Below are 18,495 nucleotides of genomic sequence, written 5' to 3' on the forward strand. Positions count from 1 at the left end.
CTCTTCTGGGAGGGACCTCTTTACACAAGGCTGCTTATTAAGAGATTTGATAGTTAAGAGGGTCAAACTAACACATTTATTTGTTAATTAAGAAAAAATACACTGGCTGGCCAAATACAACTAAACTAAAGTAAATGATGTGGGGTTGATGGTTGATGCTGCAGTTGGTCTGCAGGTTTAGGTTCAGCAACAGTATGTGCTGAAAGAATGAGGTCAGCTGACTACCTGAATATACTGAATATAGACCAGGTTATTCCATCAATGGATTTTTTATGCCTATTCCAAGATTATCAATACCAGGATTCATGGTGCTGGAATTGTGGAAGAGTTCAGGGTTCAGGGAGCATGAGATCATCATTTTCACACATGGACTGAGAGAGAGTTCACCACAGAGTCCAGATCTTAACCTCATTGAGAATCTTTGGGATGGGCTGGATGGAGAAGAGCTGCTTTGTGCAGTGGTCAGACTCTACCATCATCAATGCTGCTGCAAGATCTTGGTGAAAAATTCATCTAACAACACTGGATTTAAATAAATCTTGTTACATTGCAGAAGTTTATCGAAACAATGCCACAGTGAAGGTGTGCAGCAATCAAATATAAAGACGTTCCAGTGAATATTTTTAAGTACTTGAACAAGAAGTAATTTATCCTCAAGTGGTACCCACTAAATGCTACGCCAGCTTACCCACTGCCATCATGTAGTCCCAGCGGTCCAGCAGACACATGCTGAACTGCAGGTCCTCTGGAGTGTAGCCCACAGCGATCAGAGCCAGGTGCCGGTTTGGGTTCTCACACACAGCTGAGGTCCAGGCCACCAGGAACCAAACCACAACCAGCAGGATGATCCCCAACAGCCGCAGAACCTTCCAGCTGGTCATGTAGGGGATCCGCTGAGCCGTGCGCGACAGGAACACCTTCAGAACTCTGGAGGAGAACCAAGAAACAAACAAGAAAATAGAGCAATTTAGGTGTGGACTTGTGTGGTCTGATGTAACACCTGGAATTGGTGTGGCACAATGGATAACACCACTACCTTCTAGTCAGCTAGCACACCTTGTAGGACACTGGGGTTTAATTCCCTGAATTGCGCTAAACTACCAAAAAAAAAAACCGTCCTTGGGCAAGACTCCTAACACTTCATTGGCCCACCACTATAATAATAGTAACATTGAAAGTCACTCTAGATGAGCTAAAAATGTCATAAAATGTAATATTGCTTTATTGGTGGTCCTTCCTTAAAGGATTTTTAGTAGGTACTGAACCAATGATGTATAGTAAAAAAGTAGAACCACTTCACTTTAGATACAGGAAATGCTGTATCTGTATCTATTGGAGTATTATTTTTACTACACTACTGTACTTAAGTACAAAAAAACTGTATCTGTATCTACTGGAGTATTATTTTTACTTCACCACTGTACTTAAGTACTAAAATGTTGTATCTGTATTTACTGGAGTATTATTTTCAATTCATTACTGTACTTAAGTACAAAAAATACTGTATCTATCTACTGGAGTATTATTTTTACTTCACTACTGTACTTAAGTACTAAAATGTTGTATCTGTATTTACTGGAGTATTATTTTCAATTCATTACTGTACTTAAGTACAAAAATACTGTATCTGTATCTACTGAAGTATTATTTTTACTTCACTACTGTATTTAAGTACTAAAATATCGAATCTGTATCTATTGGAGTATCATTTTTACTTCACTACTATACTTAAGTACAAAAATACTGTATTTAAGTACTAAAATACTGTATCTGTATCTACTGGAGTATTATTTTTACTTCACTACTGTACTTAAGTACAAAAATACTGTATCTGTATCTACTGGAGGCCTCGCTGCTCCCATTCTGCTTTTCACTTTAAGAACTTTCCACTGATTTCTTTAATAACTACATAACACAGTGATATACTTTTACTTTCAGTACTTTCACACACAATTGGTGATATCTTACACACTGCTCAAGGCATGTTGTGATGCTCATTGCTATTTTACCCCCTTGCCAATAGTCTACTTTTACTACTTCCACCTTCGTAGTAATGTAGCAACTGTAGCAACAGTGTTTGTGAATATATGTTCAGGTGAATTTTTGCCATTACTATCTTGGCAACGGAAAACGCAGGTGAGACACTGACCAATTAAAACCCTGAAAACAGTCAACTGTGAGATGTTCATTGCTATCTTGCCGAAGCAGGTGCGCCACATTTCCTCTGCTGAGAAGAGTAGAAGCGCTACACTGTTAAAATTGCAATCTGCCAAAGTCAAAGACCGCCTGGCTCTTAAAGGGAATGGTAAGTGACACGCTGATTGGTTTATTTCACATTACGCCCAAAACACACTGCTGGTTAATTAAGAGAATTAGTACATGCCTTTTTTGCACGCTACAAGCTGCCCAAGATGTACTTTTCCAGACATTATGATAGCAAAGACACACTGACTCACCCTAAATCAAGCTGCAGCGTGCACGGTTGATGCTAATCCAGGGCCCCATATGTCTTATACTCCTAGGCCTGACTTGTGGACTACTGTAACTGTCGTGGTTTAATTTAAGAGCTGTAATAAATTTCTCTCTCTGGCCGTAGGACTCTTTAATCTCTTTAATTCTTAGTGAAAAAAGGCCTGAGTGTCATCAGACTAGCCGTGCGCTCAGCTAGCCTGCGTGGGGCCTTCCTCATTAGCGCCCCCACTCACTCTAAGTCACATTGATAAAGTGTCCTCGGCACTGGCTTAATGAGCCTCTATCAAAAATTGATCTGGGCAATGTGTTAACTTTCACCTCCACGGGTCCGCCTCGCTTCTGTCGGGATTAGCCGCCGAGCCGCCGCTCTTCCCTTCTCCCTTAATTACAGATGTTATTAGCCCGTTTTGACACTTCCACCTGATGCATTCTCCTCCAGACAGAATCACAGTGCGCTCGTCTCTCATCTTTACCTACAGAGCTGACGACCTCATTACCCCTTATTTATAGTGCTGGGTCTGCCTCTCTCTCTCTCTCTCTCTCTCTCTCTCTCTTTTTCTCTCTCTTTCTCTCTCTCTTCTGGTAGAATCCTCAATTCAGTTCAGTTTATATGCATTACAGGCCTGACAAAATGTGACAAAATAATCTGTATATCCATACAAAACACACAGTATCAGTCTTTCTTTTTATTTCCTACATTGTAAATGAATACTAAAGTCATCCAGACTATGAAGGAACATAAGGAATCATGTAGCAACTTAAAGGGTCTCCTTCAGCTAAAATCCTTGAGTTTCTTGTTCTTTGTGAAATACAATAAAGTTCTATATGGATGCTGCACATGAAACTCTTCCTCAAAATTCATTGTCTGCAGTATCTAGCAAAAGAAAATATTCAGTAAAACGAGTCTAAAGCCAGGCTGCAGCAGAGCTGATACTGTCTCGTGAGCTAAAGAACTTTGCTCTGATTACACAGCTAGTTAGCGTTAGCTATCTTGTGTAAGTAACTATAGGTTTAAATGGGATCTCCGGTTGATTCTGCGTTGTACAGAGACCTTAAATATACACTAGGGAAGCACGGTTTGACAAGGTAGCACAACTCACAGGCGCTGTATGCATCAGATTTTATGATATAGAGCGACTCTGGGGCTTCGACGTGCTGAAACTACCCGAGCACCAAATTACCAAGTCTGAGGTAAGAGTTTAGTAGCGTTAGTTTAGCTGAAAAAAAAACAGCTGACCAGAGCCGCTCTAAAGAATTTGTCTTTCTTCAGAGACCTCTAATTCAGTGAACTAATGCAGGCTTTTACAAAAAACGGCTCACATGGCATTCATTCAAACTAGACTTTAATTTAGATTTTAGATTTTAAAATGAATTTAAAACAATGGAATGAGACCATTAAAAGTGTTAACCTAACCCAAATATTGCTGTTAACTGCTGGGTTTCTGAGGCTGGTAACTCTGATGAACTTATCCTGTTCAATAGAGGAATAGGGGCAGTCCTGATGAGTGCCAGTTCCATTGTCTTAATGTTTTTGTTGTTTTTTTTTTTTTTTTGCAACTGCACTTGAAGATACTTTTCAAGTTCTTAAACCTTTCGGATTGACTGATATTCATTTCATAGTTGAGTAGCTCTTTCTTCTTATAATTTGGATTAGAACATTACTCAAATATTCACTATTCACTGTATACCTGTAACTCTACCTCTTCACTACTTTACTTTAACTGATGCTCTCAAACACTTTATTAAGAGACAAGAAATTCAAGTAATTAACTCTTGATAAGTTCAGCACAGCTGTTAACTGAAGGCCTGAATTACAGGTGACTGTAAGCAGAGATGTGCAAATCTGTCTTTTAAGTAAGATAAAATATAAAACATGTCCTGGTTTGCTTTTTCTTTAGAGTTTACTCCATTCAAAGTAAGTTTTTATGATCTTTGTAATAATTAGCCAGGGTACAGAACATCGGATATAAACTCAAAAAACAAATCGCTAAATTAATGTAGATTTAGATACCAGAAACCTTTTGCCATGTCCCATGGAAGCTAAAGAATGCTGCACTGACCTGCTTTGTGTCCTATCAGTGTAGATATATTCTTAAGCACCATTGCTATTTAAATGAAACAGGTGGAAATGGGTGAAAACAGAGTTGATGGCGTGTAAAATAGGGCCCATAGTGCTTTTAGTCAGATTTTTTTTTTATCAATCCTGTCATATTATGCTATTAGAAGCAGAAAATAACATAATTAACAGCAGTAATTGGCCATTTTTGGCTTTAAAGCTTTTCTTGGCTTTAAAGTGTTGATCATCAGCCATCCTCAGCTATCATCTGTCAGTTTATCTGGGTGCTGTCTCTCACCACTCCTCTCTCCTCCACTTCTCGAGCTCTCTTCCCAGTTTGGAGGCCTGGCTCCAGGCTCCGGCTCCCAGCAGACCAGTCGCTCTCCATTTGTCTTCTGCCTCTGCTGTCTCAACCATTCGATAAAATGTAATACATTGTGCCCATTTTGGCCTAAGTGCCTTCTGTTATTTGTTTTTTCTCTCCAACGGTTTTGAGCGAGGCCTTTCTCCGCATGGCTTAACAAGGCCGTGAGTCTTTTTTTAAAGTATACTTCGCCCCAAAGTAGCCGGGGAACACGCCGTGCCAGCGCGCTTTATAGGCCAGCGACATTAAACGGGAATTAGGGCTAATATAAACTTTAACTGCGCGTAAAAGAAGACCACAGTGACTCATCAGGGGGGAAACCTTTCTTAATAAAGCCGGTCTGAGGCTGAAAGCTGGGAGGAGCCGAGGATGAAAACATTTCAGGCGTGAGGAAACGTTTATTAAATGGACACTGAAAGAATATTGAAGCCGCTTTATTGCATATAAAGGGCTCTAGATGGAGCATAACCGAGATAGGGAGCCTATAATAGATAGCTATGAAAATTAGCATCACATTTGTGCAGCCAGACAGAGGAAGAATGAATGAATATCTCTGATGATATGACTGTGATAATTCTCCTGAAAAATCCAGCTGAAGACCAGAGCTTGATGGTAGCTGGTTTTGATGGTCTCTGTACAGTTCTAAATGAACCCAAGAGTGGTTTGTTTGTGGTGAGAATGTGGTCCAGTCTCTTTCTGACTCAACTATTAAATATACTTTCTGTTTGAGCTAAACTGCTGTTCAGGTGCAGTTTAACTTGATTTATTCTCCACTTTTCTCTGTACGTCTTGGCCAATTCCAGAGTGGTCTTTCTATTCTTCTTGCTAATAGTGGCTTTAATCTTCTGTTGAAGGCTCTGTACTTTTATTCATGAAGTCTTTCTTCTGTGAACAGTAGATTGTGATGCCTTCACTCCTGCTCTCTGGAGGATGTTGCTGATATCACTAACAGTTGTTTTAGTGTTTTTCCTTTACAGAACTCACAATGTTTCTGTTTTATCAACTGCTGTGGTTTTCCTTGGTCTACCTGTTCATCTCCTGTTATCTAGTACACCAGTGACGACTTTCTTCTTCAGGACATTCCAAACAGTTGTTCTGAACAATAAGTGTGCTCTAATGGTTCTCTCAGCTTCACTGTTGCTTGTTTTCCACCCATAGACTCTCGTAGCTCTCTGGTTTTCATCTTGGTTACTCCTCTAACTATAAAAGCTTAATCTGCACAGATAAAACCCTAATTTGTAACTGAGTGCTGTTTATTGTTTGAATAATCAATGTATCAGGACACTCCTGGGCGACAAAACACACCTGACAGTCACATGTTCCAATACTTTTTGGTCATAAGAAAAATGGCTGAATAGTGTATCAGATCCAGATGTAAATACTAATAAAAATAAAAGCTGAAATGTTGATCTTTCGTCTTACAATAATCTATTTAGGGCAAATTTCTACAGCAGATATAAAGGGATTTTCCTCACTGTTCCAACACTTTTAGAGGGGACTGTAGATAGATAATATATAGCATGTGTTTAGCAGCTTTTAAACAGTAATAATATTATAATTATTGTTGTTATTATTAATATAAATCTGAAGCAGAATGAGATTGGCCTTTGATGGCACGGAGGCGGCGGCTTTGGACCCTGTCCTGCATGGGCTGGCTGACATTTCTCTGCCCCTCCCCAGCCAGCTGTGGGTCTGTGGGGCTGTTCTGACAGATCGCTCTGAAATGGCAGAGCCCACCGCAGACGGCCCCTCATCCGCAGCCATATTAGGAAAGTGCACGTTCTGACATTTAATAACATGGCCAGCCGTGAAATGCCTGTGAGTCACCCGGTGCATGTGGGGGTGGGCGAGCGTGTGTGTGTTCCTGCATGCGGGCACGCCACTGTGTGCGTTTGTGTGTGTGTGTAGGTGTGCAGCTACCTCTTGGTCTCCTGCAGGCATTGATCAAATATCCTTGGAGACAGAATGTCTCCTCAGAGCGCTGCTGTGAGCTGTAAGACAGAGCCTGCTGATAATGTAGGTCCACTCAGAATCCGGTGTCACGTTACCGCGGATCTACCACCAAGCCCAGCCATGATTCATAATCCAGAGGCTAGTCCTGGATACACACAGCTAGTCTAAAGCTTCTGAGTTGGGTTCTATAGGGGTACATACACTCACTTCCATGACTCAAGGGGTATAAACCAAGCACCTAGGCATTTAAATATCACTCTGTCACTCTTAGGATCACAGTAAATTCCTCTAGAGCACTAGAGACGAATCACGCTTCTCCATCTGGCAATCCAATAGACGAGTCTGGGTTTGGTGGTTATAATGCCTCATAGTTGTTTTTCAGGAGTCACGCTTAGGCCTTCAGGTCCAGTGAAAGGAACTCTTAAGGCTTCAGCATACCAAGAGATTTTTGGACAATTTCATGACTCAAATCTTAACCCAATTACAGCAGACACTACAAGCCAGGCTTTCTTGTCCAACATCAGTCTGACCTCACAAATGCGCTTCTGAAAGAATAGTCTTAAATGGTCCTAAAAATTCCCATAAACTATCTATCTATCTATCTATCTATCTATCTATCTATCTATCTATCTATCTATCTATCTATCTATCCATCTATCCATCTATCCATCTATCCATCCATCCATCCATCCATCCATCCATCCATCCATTAAACTATGTGGAAAGCCTTCCCAGAAGAGTTGAAGGTTGACCTTCTTAGATTTTGACCGATGTAGTTTAATGGTTTACTTCTTCTTCTAAAGTTACTATGGGAACAGTACTGCATTGTGCCAAGTGTAAAGTTTGGTAGAGGGGGGATTATGCTACACAGTTGTGCTAAGGCCTTCAGGTACAGAGAAAGGAACTCTTAATGCTTCAGCATACCTTTTGGACAATTTCCATTTTTGGACAATTTCATGCCCCAAACTTTGCGGATACAGTTTGGGGACAGCCCCTTCCTGTTTCAGCATGACTACACCCCAGTTCAAAAAGCAAAGTCCATAAAGACATGGATGAGCATGTTCGATGTAGGAAAACTTGACTGTCCTGCTCAGAGTCCTAACCTCAGCCCAATTAGAGCAAAGACTGCAAACGAGGCCTTCTCGTCCAACATCAGTCTGACCTCATCATAAATGCCTCTGGAAGAATGTTCCTAAACATTTCCATAAACAAACTCCTAAACTTTGTGAAAAGCCTTCCCAGAAGACTTGAAGCTGATGGTTGACCTTTTTTTAAGATCTTGACCAATATAGTTTAATGGTTTACTTGTTCTAAAGTTGCTATGAGAGCAGTACATGTCTGACTGCATTGTGCCAAGTGTAAAGTTTGGTAGAGGGGGGATTATGCTGCATGGTTGCTTTTCAGGAATTGTGCTCCGTCCCTTAGTTCTAGTGGAAGGAACATTTAATGCAGCATACCAAGAAAGTTTTGGACAATTTCATGCCCCAAACTTTGAAGGAAAAGTTTGGGGACAGCCCCTTCCTGTTCCAGCATGACTACACCCCAGTGCACAAAGCAAGATCCATAAAGACATGAATGAGCACGTTTGGTATGGAAGAACTTGATTAGGCTGCACAAATGCTCTTCTGAAAGAATGGTCCTAAACATTTACATAAACACACTCCTAAACTTAGTGGAAAGCCTTCCCAGAAGAGTTGAAGCTGATGGTTGACTTTTTTAAAGATTTTGACCAGTATAGTTTAATGTTTTACTTGTTCTAAAGTTGCTTTGAGATCAGTACTTGTCTGACTGCATTGTGCCAAGTGTAAAGTTTGGTAGAGGGGTATTATGTTGCATGGTTGCTTTTCAGGAATTGTGCTCGGTCCCTTAGTTCTAGTGAAAGGAACATTTAATGCAGCATGCCAAGAGATTTTTGGATAATTTTATGCCCCAAATGCGCTTCTGGAAGAATGTCCCTAAACATTTCCATAAACACACTCCTATACTTTGTGGAAAGCCTTCCCAGAAGAGTTGCAGCTGATGGTTGACCTTTTTTCTAAGATTTTGAGCAGTATAGTTTAATGGTTTACTTGTTCTAAAGTTGCTATGAGAACAGTTCTTGTCTGACTGCATTGTGCCAAGTGTAAAGTTTGGTAGAGGGGGGATTATGCTGCATGGTTGCTTTTCAGGAATTGGGCTCGGTCCCTTAGTTCTAGTGAAAGGAACTATTAATGCTTCAACATATCAATAGATTTTTGGACAATTTCATGCCTCAAACTTTGCAGGAACAGTTTGGTGATGGCCCCTTTCTTTTTCCAACATGAACGTGCACCAGTTCACAAAAAGCTTTATGGTGATTCTTTACAGCAGAACAGTACATCACTGTCTTACATTTACTGTTGGGGTTAGAATGTGAGAGCCGTATATATACCCCCCACCCATCAGTGCTCTTATCTTTCTGTTCATTCTTTGAAAATAGAGAATATATGAATACATGTGTGTGTTTATATACCTGTACAGTTTGAGCGTGACAGTTCCGTACACCGTAGCGAAGCCGAGCATGCGCACCCATCTCAGCAGGATGCAGCGGAACACACTGGGCTGAAAGTACAGGACCATCACCTGCGGAAAACACAAGAACATTTATATGTACATGTATTTCCATAATTGCAGAAGCTTGTGCTATTCACTGATGACAGAAAGAGGCTTTTCACAAAGCTCCCCTGCAGATTTGTCCTTGGCTGCTGTATGTGTAAAGAAAGGTGAATAAAAACATTGAATTTAAAATTTCAAATTATGTTTTCGACAACAACAAGAGTTCAACGACTACTTTTATAAACAGCGCGGAGAGACGAGGCTCATGCTGAAGTGTCTGAGTGATGAGGAGATCTATATATACGGATTTATTCTGCATCTTATATACACAATAAACACACAGTACAGTTAAAATACAGCCTTTTAGTTTCACACAGAAAAACAGAAAGACTACTCATGCATTTATTCATCGACACTATAAGAACAAATGTATTAAGACACCTACAAAATACATCTACACAATACAGGAGCTTTCTAAATGCATCTCATTCTAAATCTATAAGTCTATAGTCATTAGTGTGGAGTCGGTTCCCCTTTGCAGAGCTAACAGCAGGTTTGGACAAAAGTATTGGGAGGCCAACACTCTACACCTACAGGAGCTTTCTGAATCCATCGCATAAATCTATTATCATCAGTGTGGAGTCGGTTCCCCTTTAGAGCACTAACAGCAGGTTTGGACAAAAAATATTGGGACACCATCACTCTACACCTATAGAATTTTTTTTGCTATACCATTCTAAACACATAGGCATTAGTGTGAAGTCGGTTCCCCTTTACAGAGCTAACAGCAGGTTTGGACAAAAGTATTGGGACACCAACACTACATCTAAAGGAGCTTTCTAAATCCATCTAAATTCTAAATCTATAGTCGTCAGTGTGAAGTTGGTTCCCTTTTTCGGCTTGAAAAACAGGTTTGGACAAAAGTATTGGGATGCCAACACTCTACATCTATAGGAGCTTTTATGGCCTCTCATTCTAAATCTATAGTCATCAGTGTGTAGTCGGTTCCCTTTTGCAGCTCTTACAGCAAGTTTGGACAAAAAATATTGGGACGCCAACACTCTACATCTAAAGGAGCTTTTATGCCATCTCATCCTAAATCTATAGTCGTCAGTGTGGAGTCGGTTCCCTTTTGCAGCTTGAAAAACAGGTTTGGACAAAAGTATTGGGAAGCCATCACTCTACACCTACAGGAGCTTTCTAACTCCATCTCAATTCTAAATCTATAGTCATCAGTGTGGAGTCGGTTCCCTTTTGCAGCTTGAAAAACAGGTTTGGACAAAAGTATTGGGAAGCCATCACTCTACATCTATAGGAGCTTTCTAAATCCATCTAAATGCTAAATCTATAGTCCTCAGTGTGGAGTCAGTTCCTATTTGCAGCTTGAAAAACAGGTTTGGACAAAATCATTGGGAGACCATCACTCTACACCTACAGGAGCTTTCTAACTCCATCTAAATTCTAAATCTATAGTCATCAGTGTGGAGTCGGTTCCCCTATTGCAGCTCTTACAGCAAGTTTGGACAAAAAATATTGGGACGCCAACACTCTACATCTATAGAAGCTTTTATGCACCTTGTTCAAAATCTATATTCATCAGTGTGGATTCGGTCCCTTTTTGGTCCCACTTTTGTCCCATTATGTGAAGTAAAGTAAAAGTTACATAACTTTTACTTTTATCAACATAAGTAAAATGTTGATTAATAAAATGGATCAGTGAGTGTTCACATTAACATAACATTACTAAATGTTCACTATTTATTTTCCTTATTCAAAACTTCTATTCAACCACTCCTTTAAGTTTATACAGCCAGACTACCATTAGCCACAGAGCTCTAGCTCAATACATCTGCATGGACCAAGTACCTGTATATATAGTTGAGAAATTCGGTTTTAGAAATCTGATACAGCAGTTAGTATGCAGTTAGCAGAAAGAATGACATGCCTGGCAGAAGTCACTTCATGTTTAGACAATTTTATTGTTGTTTTTTTCTTCTTCTAAATATTGTTTTGGTATTGAGAATTGTGATACTATAGTTCGTATTAGTATCAAAGTCAAAATCCTGCTATTGTGACAACCTAGTGCCATCCTATTACAGTACCACACTTCAGTGAGTTCAGTGAGCTCTTTTGCTCCACCCATTCTTTCACTAATGCCTGTACATTCAGACTGACTGGCTAAAGGGTTAATTTTATACACCTGTGGCATGGGGACTGAATTGTTCATTGCTGGTGTTTTTCTGGAAAATTCATTTATTTCTCCCCAGTTTTTTTATTATTAAATAATGTGCACAATCGTTCATTCATTTCTCCATTTATATTATGATGATATGTCATTGTGATAAATAGATAATGGCTACGGTCAGCAGAGAAAAATCAATGGCTCCTGTTTAGATCAAATAAAAAGGCCTGTAAACCACCACAACAAACAATGTATTGTAACTGCATAAACAACTTAGTGAAATCTTATTGGATGTCAGCCTATTATCCCTTTATACCCTTCTCTAATGTAATCTCAGTGTGTTCCAATTGTGTGCTAATTACTAATACTATCTAGTTGTTGAGTAAGTAGTATAAGGATAGATAAAAGTTAATTTCATTTATTATTCATAATGCATATAAAAAACTGGTCAGTTTTTAATTGTAGGTACGATAGACACTATTATCCCACAATGCAGTGAAAAGTGGAAAGGGAGGAGCTTCTGCTGTCTGAAGAACAAATAGAAGAAAATGCAGATGCAAGTGCCTCGGCAATAGCAGAAAGAGATTTTACAATGACATGTTTTATTTTTGTTGACACAGTAACACTCCATTAAATGCTATTAGAAATAAAATAAATCTCTACTAACTTGCCAAATCGGCACTATTAAGGTATATAATATAAGTAAGTGTATACTTAAAGAGCAGAGATCTTTAAAAGTCACAAGTGGATCAGTGTGTTATTTACCATTACCTTTAAGAACCAGATATGCTCTTACTTTGGCGGATTGCTATTTTAACTATGCAGCACTTCTGCGCTTCTCAGCAGAGAAAAATGAGCTGCTTGTTCACGTTGCAGCTTAGTTGCATGGGCAGCTAATTTACGGGACCATCAATGTTTCAATTTTATTTTATTTTCTGTTTATTGTTGATGTAAAAGTTGGGTTTGTGCACTGCACTGCCAAGATAGCAATTAACGTCTGATGGGTGACTGTTGTCAGGGTTGTATTCAGTCAGTGATGCACTTGTTGCGTTTTCCATTTCCAATATAGAAATACACTAGAAATTTACCTGAACACTTCCAGACCACCACACCCATCGGCAAAATAGACTTTTGACAGGGTGTAAGATAGTAATGAGCATTGCATTGTAAGATAGGGCACATAGTGTTCTATATGACCAGAAAAAAGCCCAGATATTTAACAGCAGGTATGGCCAAGGCATAAGCCCCTCCTTCATCTAAACCCACACGTAGTTGCTTAGTTTTGATACCAGTTAAAAACCAGTACACTCTTCTATCCATTCATCCATACAGTGTAACATTTTACCAGCCAAACTCCTGGCTAATATGCTCCCACCCCGACTCAATTCAATAGACTCTGAGGAATTAGCGAGCAGCGGAGCATTCCATCACAGCACGGCTCGGAACGCTGTGCCCATTCTGGCCGAGCAGATAGGCTGGAGCTGCTGGGCCTGAACCCTGATTGAAATACAAATCCACAGCTGTGGCCCCCGCTGCCGTCTCCTCGCTGGGCTAAAGCCGGGCGTGCACTGCTTCCCTGCACTCTGCCCTGTCTGTACACAATCCGAGCTCATCTCAGGCTGCAGTCTAATAGCTGCAGTGGTTCCGCCTCAGGAAGGAGCAGTATTGGATCGATTAGGGGAAAATGATGCATGCCTGTACTTATGAATTGTTTCAGTGACTTCCGCTCTATCTATGTATTTCTTCTGGAGTGTGAGACACAGCAAAAAAATACATAGAACACATACCAGGGTTGGACAATGAAACTGAAACTCCTGTCATCATTTTAGTGTGGGAGGTTTCATGGCTAAATTGGAGCAGCCTGGTGGTCAATCTTCATTATTTGCACATTATTGCACCAGTAAGAGCAGAGTGTGAAGGTTCAATTAGCAGGGTAAGAGCACAGTTTTACTGCTCAAAATACTGCAATCCACACAACATTATGGGTGACATACCAGAGTTCAAAAGAGGACAAATTGTTGGTGCACATCTTGCTGGAGCATCTGTGACCAAGACAGCAAGTCTTTGTGATGCATCAAGAGCCACGGTATCCAGGGTAATGTCAGCATACCACCAAGAAGGACCAACCACATCCAACAGGATTAACTGTGGACGCTGTAAGAGGAAGCTGTCTGAAAGGGATGTTCGGGTGTTAACCCGGATTGTATCCAAAAAAACATAAAACCACGGCTGATCAAATCACGGCAGAATTCAATGTGCACCTCAACTCTCCTGTTTCCACCAGAACTGTCCGTCACCACAATAAATTATTGTGCTCTAAAACCAGGTGTTTCAGTTTCATTGTCCAACCCCTGTAGGAGAAGGTGAATATAACCTGTTCCTTATGCTCAGTGTGGGCTAAGTGTGTGTAAAGCAGTGGATCTGTGTTCTCTGGGATGATGGAGCACCATCCAATACTGTTGGGATGATCTTACTAAAGCTCTTGTCACTGAATGCAATCAAATCTTCACAAAAACAAATGTTTAAAAATTCTTTTAATACTCTAGATTTCAGAAGAAAGAACAAATGAGCAGTCATTCCAATACATTTGTTCATATACTCTAGGTTGTAGGTTTTGTATTCTGTCGTACACCCTAAGCAAGGTGCATTGCGATGCTCATGTCTATCTTGCACTGCGTTAACACCCCATCTATTTTCACACCATGCGCCTGCGCTGTTAAAATAGCATCAGAGTTTAGGAATAAATCTACACTGATGGGCGTGGTGATCAGGAAGTGAGGTGTGTTCCGGTAAATTTCTGGTGTGTTGCTATTTTGTCAGCAGAAAATACAGGTGCGCGACAGACTTATTAAAACTCTGACAACAGTCAACACTCAACCGCCCAATCCTATCTTAACCATGCAGGAGCGCCGTGCGGTCATCGACAATAGCTTTTACATTAACAATAAACAGAATAAAGCTGTTTCCATTAAATGAAACTTCAGTTTCTGAATCAGTTTCTCTGATTTTGCTATTTATAGGTATATATTTGAGTAAAATTAAGTTTTTTTATTCTATAAACTACAGACAACTTTTCTCCCATATTCCAAATAAAAATATCGTCATTTAGAGCATTTATTTGCAGAAAATGAGAAATGCCTGAGATAACAAATTTTGTTTTCAGACCTCAAATAATGTAAAGAAAACAAGTTCATATTCATAAAGTTCTAAGAGTTCAGAAATCAATATTTGGTGGAATAACCCTGGTTTTTGGTCACAGTTTTCATGCATCTTGGCATCATGTTCTCCTCCACCAGATCACTCATCCAAAGTGCCATTATTATTTGTAGTATAATGAGAAGTCCCTTGTAGTGACCATACTTCTTATTGCTAAAAAAAATCTATATCTACTTTTTGAGTGTTTTCTATGTGTAGTCTTATACAAAATATCAGAAATTTTTTGGTTGATTATAGAGCTTTACATAAAAGGCAGGGTTTTTTAGCTCCAGAATTATGAGCATTTTTATGAACGTCCAGTAGAGATGATTTGTTATCTTTTGCTTCTATTAACTTCCTATTAAGTCTGGATCTGGGGAATTGTTTTTAATGAATGCTAGAGAGAAGTTTAAACTTGTCAGTGTGTGTGTTCCCGCTGTGTGTGTGTGAGAAGGCGGATGCAGACAGGGCTGTCTGAGGTCTGGGCTCAGGAGTGCTGGCGGGGGAGCAGTGAGACAGCCTGTTCCTAATGAGAAGAGGGAGCGTCTCGCTGCTTCATCCATCCAGCCCTGCTCCACTCAACACACACCATTACCTCATCTTCATTTTACACTGAATTTACTTCACAAATTTAAACAAACACACAGAAACAGAAATGGATCTATTGTACACCCTGTGTAGGGTGCGGCACGATGCTCGTTGCTATGTTACATGCCATTAAAATATCGTGGTGGTCTGGAAGTGAGGAGTGTTCCGATAAATTTTTATCATGTTTTCATCTTGGTGGCGGAAAATGCACCACTGACTGATTAAAACCCTGACAACAGTTAACAGTCAGCCGCCCAATCCTATCCTCTCCATGCACGGATGCAAATCCAGCTTTTAACTCAACAATAAACAGAATAAAGAATAAAATATCATTACTGTTTCCATAAATTAGCTGTTGGTGTATTCTCACAATGGTAATGCAATGGTCAGTATCCATTGCTGAAGCGTGCAAAAGCGCCACGCTTTTAAGATACAAAAGCACCAAAGTCAAAGCCAAAGAGCACACCTGCCTCTTAAAGAGAATGACAACTGGCACATTGATTGGTTTATTTCACGCTACGCCCAAAACACACTCATGATTAATTAAAAAAGTTAGTTCATGCCTATTCTGCAATTTTTTTTTGCCTTCACGACAGCAAAAACACACCGACGCGCCCTAAATCCAGCTGCATGATGATGTAGTGCAATTGATAACTCTAAAAAAAAAGTGAGAGCACTTAATTTGTGCTTCATTTTAATTGGATGGTGATGGCACCAAGACAGGCCAATACACTATTATGTGCAGTATCAGATTGTAGCTGTTGCTGTGTTTTGCTCATGCAACACTAAAGTGTAAATGATTGTGTTCTACTATTAAGTAGTAAGTGATTTGTGTGCTGTGGTTGGTTGGTTGTTGTCATGGTTAAAGGAAGTAAGCCAAGATTAAGAAATGTTTTCTGTTTGTGCTTAGAGTACTTTGTCAGTATTGGTTAATTTTCTCTATAGGTTTGAATGTTGGCTGTTGAGGCAGTTGGCCATGAACATAATGGATCCTTGTTGATCCAGTATCTGTGCTTGTTGTTGTTAGTTGGGTGAATACAGTAATAAATTATCCTGGTTGAGCTCTATGCGTAACTTCAGTTGTTAAGTGCAGGATTTATCATCTTTTTGTATTATGTTGCTCATTAGTTTATACTAAATTAAACTATGAACATCTGAAATGTGTTGGGAGGCCAAAAATCATAGTCTTCACCCTTCAAGGCCTGTGGGAAAATCCAGTCCAGCCCACTAATTTATTTTGGTATTCTTGGTATTAGCCCATTTTACAATCTGCTGCACTACAATGCCCAGCATGCACTCCAACGTAATATGTGCTCTGACCCCTTAACTACCAACAGTGGTAACATCCACCCATCCATCCATCCATCCATCCATCCATCCATCCATCATCTATCCATCTATCCACTCACCCATCCATCCACTCATCCATCCATCCATCCATCCATCTATCATCTATCCATTTATCTATCCACCCATCCACTTATCCACCCATCCATCAATCCATCCATCCTCCCACCCACCCATCCATCCATCCACCCACTCAATCATCCATCCACCCACCCACTCAATGCATGCATCCACACTTCCATCCATACACCCACCCATCCACTCAAACACCCACCCACCCACCACCTACCCATCCATCCAAAAATCATGTCCACAGATAGATATTGGACAGTACTAAAGTAAGCTGGCAATTTAGGTGATTTTGGTAAATTTGATTTCTTCTCACAAACGAAACCAACAGTGTTTGTGTAAAATACTGAAACTCATTATTTAAAGTGGCTTCAGGCTAATCACCTGTTAGCCTCACAGGGAGCTGATGCTTCATTCCTACTGACTCTCAGTGAAAAGCAATTACTGCAGTTAATTGATAAACGAGACAGCAGAAAATCAGTTACGCATGCTGTAACCTTCCTCAGGACACCTAACCCTGACTTCTGTGTGTGTGTGTGTGTGTGTGTGTGAGAGTGTGTGTGTGTGTGTGTGTGTTTGATCAGAGCTCAGGTGCAAGAAGGTGAGGGTGAAACATGTGATGCACTGCAGTGCCAGGGCCACGTCCAAAACATGAAAGACAAAAAAAGAACAAACATCTGAGGCGCGTAATTATCAGTGCGTGGCAGATGCGGCGCGGGAGCCCCTGCGGGATTGTTAATGTTAATCCGATTAGCAGAGGCATTAATAGTTTTCCCATGGCAGCGGAGAAGATGCAGGCATGTGGAGATTTTTGGCTGGCTGAACAGGAGTCAGTGGAGGGACACGGCGCGCCCCAGAGGAGGCGGCAGAACCGCCGACCGGCCGCCGAGCAGAACCGCCAGGAAATCTCTCTGCAGTGCAAGCGGAGCAGAAAGCTCAGCAGCAGCTCGGCCGCTCCGAGTCTACGGAGGAGCCGGAGAAAAACTGCTTAATATAAGAAGAAGAACTCTACAAGATACAACAGCTTACAAGAGTTTAAACTGAGGACAGCCCATCAAAACTTTTTAGCCAGTAGTAATTGGACAGGAACTAGTACCATGTCCCACATAGGCCTGTCTCTAAAATTATTAATGTTTGGACGAATATATGATCCTAGAATTACAGAAAATTATATAAATAATACAGTGTATCATAAAAGTAAGTACACCTCTCTCATTTCTGCAGATATTTAAGTTTATCTTTTCATGGGAAAACACTGACACAATGACATTTTGACACAATGAAAAGTAGTCTGTGTGCAGCTTACATAACAGTGTACATTTATTCTTCCCTACAAATAACTCAATATACAGCCATGCTGGCCAAGCATGTCTCCAGACCTAAGGGCAATAGAACATCTTTGGGGCATCCTCAAGTGGAAGGTGAAGGAGCGCTAAGTCTGGAATATCCTCCAGCTCCGTGATGATCGTCATGGAGGAGTGGAAAAGCATTCCAGTGGCAACCTGTGAAGCTCTGGTAAACCATGGGGTTTAATGGGGTCCAGGCAAAGGCTTAAGGCAGTGCTGGAAAATAATGGTTGCCACACAAAATATTGACACTTTAGGAACTTTCACTTTTGTTGCCAGTGGTTTAGACATTAATGGCTGTATATTGAATTATATTGAGGGAAGAATACATTTGCACTGTATATGACAC

At 40.4% G+C, this 18,495-nt stretch overlaps 1 protein-coding gene across 2 annotated transcripts in view; it reads right to left on the bottom strand.

Annotated features, from left to right (window-relative positions):
- Positions 1-18,495, bottom strand: part of gpr158a (G protein-coupled receptor 158a) — a 147,961-nt gene that overhangs the window by 20,687 nt on the left and 108,779 nt on the right. For both annotated transcript variants that reach the window (XM_022662706.2, XM_049480249.1), the window contains exons 6-7: positions 9,337-9,446; positions 689-927 (exon numbers count right to left, since the gene is read on the bottom strand). In XM_022662706.2, the coding sequence (XP_022518427.2) occupies positions 689-927; positions 9,337-9,446 (349 nt within the window). The remainder of the gene's footprint in view (positions 1-688; positions 928-9,336; positions 9,447-18,495) is intronic.

The sequence above is a fragment of the Astyanax mexicanus genome, chromosome 6 (assembly GCF_023375975.1).
Source record: "Astyanax mexicanus isolate ESR-SI-001 chromosome 6, AstMex3_surface, whole genome shotgun sequence".
NCBI lineage: Eukaryota > Metazoa > Chordata > Actinopteri > Characiformes > Acestrorhamphidae > Astyanax > Astyanax mexicanus.